General features: G+C 35.6%; 2 protein-coding genes across 2 annotated transcripts in view; one reads left to right on the top strand and one right to left on the bottom strand.

Moving 5' to 3' along the window:
• LOC125503917 (protein phosphatase PHLPP-like protein) overlaps positions 1-1,364 on the top strand; it is a 3,672-nt gene extending 2,308 nt beyond the window's left edge. The window contains exons 6-7 of the mRNA XM_048665058.1: positions 343-463; positions 914-1,364. Of these exons, the coding sequence (XP_048521015.1) occupies positions 343-463; positions 914-1,188 (396 nt within the window). The 3' untranslated portion in view covers positions 1,189-1,364. The remainder of the gene's footprint in view (positions 1-342; positions 464-913) is intronic.
• A 1,426-nt stretch (positions 1,365-2,790) lies between these two features.
• Positions 2,791-4,735, bottom strand: LOC109537257 (LIM/homeobox protein Lhx3; the record flags this gene model as incomplete). The annotated part of the gene is given in 3 exon segments (XM_019903883.2): positions 2,791-4,261; positions 4,330-4,524; positions 4,584-4,735. Coding segments are annotated over 3 exon segments (496 nt in total), but the record flags the coding sequence as incomplete, so codon positions are not given.
• Between the last annotated feature and the right edge of the window lie 275 nt (positions 4,736-5,010).

The following is a 5,010-nucleotide window of genomic DNA, read 5'->3' as shown; positions in this document are numbered from 1 at the left end:
CACTTTATGTGCCAATAACTGTATGATCAAGAGCCAATAATACTACCCGAAGTGCCAATAACTGCGATAATTTAGTATTTCAAGTTCAAGATTTATTCAAAAAATATGTATTAAAAAAAAATGGATTTTGTTTAGATAGTTTTATTCCTAAATCTTTTGTGCAATATATAGTGCTATGGAGGTTGCTATAAATTATTATTTTAAATTTTAGATCATAGAAATAGAAACTGATGTTGCTTAAAGTGCCAATAACTATATAGTTTACCCTATTTTCAATGAAGAAGGTTTAACTCTGTAGGTCTGCAAATATTGCAGGTTTAGCTATTTTTTATTGTTTTTCAGGAGCTTAACACTTTGAATAGAGGTTTGAAGAATAATCAGCACTTTAGAGTTAAAACTCCAAATTTAAGCCGAAGCAGTCCTCATTTGGCGTCGAGGGATACTAATAACAATAGTCCTGTAGGTTAGTAATAGATGAGCTTTGAGAATTTTGCAAATGTATGTCTGATATTCAAATTTTGCTTCATTCAAAAAGCGTCAAGTTTGAGTCGACTTCTACAACGGCCATTTAGTTCTCTTTGGATTGATGTAAAAATGATCGATCTTGAGCAAGTAAAAAATACCAAATTTTCTGTGCATGTCCTTCCAAGCCGGCGAAAGTCCCAAACAACTGTGCATGACCAGTAATTGAGATCTCGACTGAAATTCCAGCACGTTCTGCATGCTTTAGCTGCAGCTTCTGAGCCAAAATCAACACTTACACCTATTAGTGCTGCAAAGTTGCTTGTCGTTTTCTTAGGAATGTGGTTCATGTTTCCACTAATTTCCTGTTATCTAAAGAATAATTTTAGGATTGTGACTCAAGCATGCTACTGACTCAGTAATCCAAAGAATTTCCCCCGACACTTTTCAGGTGCGCCGTTCTTGTCCAAGCAGTTCGGCAGCTCACATTCGTTTAACCCGATCCGCTCGAGATCCTTGTCCAAGTCAACCTCTCGACTTGCCATGGACAGCAAGAAGCAGCAGTTAATAGGGGGGCCAAATGCTGCATACTTTGGGAGTTTGCAGAGACTGATGCCCTACAATTTGGAGTACGATTTTGCACTAATGCACGAGAGGGGACTGGTTGATTCGATGGATTTGGACCGGATGCAACAATACTGGGGAGTGGCTACAACAGAGTTATAGTGGGAATTACTTAACATGTACAAATTCACTTCATATCTGCAGTTCCACTAAATGTGTATTAGTATTTAACAGTCATTTTCAAGTAAATTTAGTTACTGCTAAGCTGATGTAAAGAAATGCATGCATTTTGGCTCAACAGTAGTTGAAAACACGAAATAAAAATATTATGAATCTAATCCTTTGTCCCTAACTACTCTAATATGGTCGCAAACCACACCCTGTATATGACCAATATTCGATACTTCAATAAAGCAAAACGGCAAATGCCTGCCTTTAAACTCATCGTTTTGCACTCATCGTTTAGTGTCTCGCTTACAGTCAAAATAAAAGCCGAAAATGCTTTTTCTCTTCGGAATTGTTCCCTATTCGGGAAAGGGCTTTGGAGGACGAAAATAAATACTTTGTATGGTGGCAAACACTAACGCGAATGACACGAATATTATGAATAATTTGCAGTTGTTATAATTATATGGCGCATCAGATTCTTCAGTATGAATAAATTAGTTACTCTCTTAATACGGGCCCGATTTGGATCTTTGAAAATTCGTTCAAAAACGAGTGTTTTGGGCTAAAAATCGTATTTTGCAAATTTGAAATCAGTTGAGAATCTTCAACATCATCAGAGTTTGAAGGTCAAAAAGACCAATTTTCAAGACAAATGTTATCAATGTTTTCTTTGCGGGTTTAAGGTCCATTTTGTTTTGAAAAAACAGCTTTTTGCATGTGAAAAATGGTCTGCGTAACTGCTAATATCGGGCGAATTTGAAAATTTTGAAATTTGTGGAAAAACGCACGATTTTCTATAAAAACTGCATCTCGGAAAATTGCAGTCGGTTAAGGTCGAAAAGACGATCAAGTCAAAATTTCACATGCGTGTTTTTTGAGCTCAATCAATTCCTTTTGACTTAAGAAGGTCACAAATATGCATTTATAAAGCGTTTGGGTCAAAAATAACGAAGAAATCGTCCGCGAAAGATCGTGAGCGCTCAAAAAACGCTTAAAATGTGCCGAAAATGTCTATTACTTCGGATCTGAACCTTCTAGCATGTTTTTCAATCAGTTCGGTGCATTCCTCGCGTCCGTGAGTTGCACATGATGTAAAATTTAAGACATTTTGAAAAAAAAATATTTTTCAAAAAATCGACCCCCCACCCTTAGAAAAATGTCGGTCAAAAATCAAAATTTCACATGCGTGTTTTTTGAGCTCAATCGATTCCTTTCAACGCAAGAAGGTCACAAATATGCATTTATAAAGTGTTTGGGTCAATAAAAAGCAAGAAATCGTCGGTTAAAGATCGTGAACGCTCAAAAAACGCTTTAAATGTGCCGAAAATGTCCATTATTTCGGATCTGAAACTTCTACCATGTTTTTCAATGAGTTTGATCCATTCCTCGCGTCCGTGAGCTGAAAATGATGTAAAATTTAAGACATTTTGAAAAAAAATCAATTTTTACACAACACTTGACAACAACGCCAAACCTCCCCACTCCAATGGGGCGTAATTTGGTACACAACATTTCATACAAATTGAGTAAACCGATTTTTAGATATTTTGGTTACTCCAGGTTTTCTACCACACTGTATGAAGAAAAACGAACCGATTAAAATTGTTTAAGAAATAAAATTTATTTCACATGTAGGTATAATAAATCATACGCTATAACTTGCATTTTAAAAATGTCACGTCAAATCACCGTCATTTCACTGACAAGAATTATGTATGTGTTTACCATCCATACCTAAGGATCTATAAAAATGTATTTGATAGAACAGAATCAGCACGAAAGATTGATATTTGTAAAAAATGATGACGACACCAAGTTTTTTAAATTAACCTGAAATAATGGTGGTTTCACTTTTTCTTACACTTTCTCAACTTGTTATGTAAGTCACCAGAATTTTGAGTGAGTCATGAGTAAGTATTCTTTTTAACCCTAACTGATTAAGTTGGTTTTTATGCTAATATCTCGCTTAGATATACTTTCTATTTCTAGCTTCACAATTTGTACATATAATTTTGTTGGTATGTTAGTAATAATAATTAATATTTTCACATTTACAAATATCTAAAAACAAAAACAAGGAAACAAATACATCACAGTTTAGACTAGAAAAATATAAGTAAGTCATTCGACTAAAAAGTATGCTATTTCTGTCTTTGGTAGCTAGAGCTTCTAGGGAACTACGAGACCATTTTAAAGTAGACATTACCGCGATTAAAATAGCCGTAATAAAAATTTAAAACAAACGATTAAAAAGAAATAAACTTTTGAAATACACAAAAAATCAGGGCAATTGTTCGTGGAAGGTAGATACGGGAAGTTTCTTCGAAAAATGTACTGAACTCGAAAACTAATCGCCCTCTGAACAAGGAAAAATGATGATGATGAAAATGAACAGGTTTTTCCATACTTTGACGGTTAATTTGCAGTTATTTCGAAAAGTTTTACATCACCTAATAAATTTATTTTCTAGAAAAGTATTTTTAAAGAAATTTCATGCTTTGCATAGGCAAAGTTAATTCAAATAGAAGCTAAAATAGAAGGAAAGTACGAAAAAACGATAATTCGAAAACATAACGCTTCTTGAACTGTGCCAGCTAAAGATACTCGACTATCAAAGACAATATCATGCTATTCCTAAATTGGATCGCTTATATACTTTTTAGCCTTGGAATCCATAGAGCCCAGAGCAAATTTAACTTCCCTTAAATATGCGTTTCTGGAGATTGGAAAATTATCCTGTTCACTTATAAATAGCAAATCAACGTCAAGCTGAAGATAACTTTGCAACCAGGTGTTGCCTTAATCAGCGCACTGATACAAAGCAACTTATTAGGATTTTCACAGAAAACATTTTTTAAATGATATACTTCCACATTTCCTTTGTACATGTATTTCGTCAATTCACCGTCTCTAGGGGGTCAGTAATGTGCGCTGGACGGCTCTCCTAACCAGGAATCGGGGCTAGGCGGAAAATCCGGATATCCTCTTGGGCTACTATCGTTACTGATTTCCGAGTCTGGGCCTCCAGGCGCCATGCCATGCATTATTCCTGGAGGGGCACTTTGACCTATACAGATCAAGAAATAACATTCATTAAGGCGTGTTTAACGTTAAACTTTTGTGATCTTAATTTACCTATGCTCGAATATACCGCCAATTGGTCTGGATATCCCATGTGTTCGTGGCCGTGAGGAGGAGTGTGTCCTGACAGGTAGGAGGGAGATGTAGCTCCATGCAGAAACATTGGGCGACCGATTCCGCTATGTGGGGAAGACCCATCTTGGTCCATAGACATGTTTACTACTGTTCCATAACTGTCATCACTTAGGTCTGAAAATAGCAGAACGCGTATACTTTTGTGCGCATATAACTGGTAAAGAAATTTCTACCATGATGACTGAAGCTATCCAGATCCACTTTCATATCATCTTTATCCAGGAGCTTATCATGCCGAGGCGATGATCCACCTTTCATAGATCGGAAATATTGGCTCCATCTCGTTCTGCCAGCATCTTTCTTAAGTCTTTTTTCTTTTGCTCTCCTGCAACCAAACGATGCAGTAGTTAAAATCACTGCTAGCTCAAAAAGAATATTAATTTACAAGTTTATAAAAGTGGTCTATTGATTAGTGTAAATACGCAACAAAGATATATTCTTTCCCTAGATTTCGATTCGATTTTTGAATATGTTTCTCGTATTCTCTATATACCCTTAAAAAGAATGACGCCAATTTTGAATTACTCTGTAGACAGGGTGACAACAAAATCGCAGAAAATTTGTTATTTTATGTGAATTAAATTTTAACCAACTACTATA

The sequence above is a fragment of the Dendroctonus ponderosae genome, unplaced genomic scaffold, assembly GCF_020466585.1.
Source record: "Dendroctonus ponderosae isolate FM_Combo_2020 unplaced genomic scaffold, Dpon_F_20191213v2 Dpon_F_20191213_3, whole genome shotgun sequence".
In the NCBI taxonomy this organism is placed as follows: domain Eukaryota; kingdom Metazoa; phylum Arthropoda; class Insecta; order Coleoptera; family Curculionidae; genus Dendroctonus; species Dendroctonus ponderosae.
Note: the sequence above shows the minus strand (reverse complement) of the source record. Positions and strands in the feature narration are given on the sequence as shown.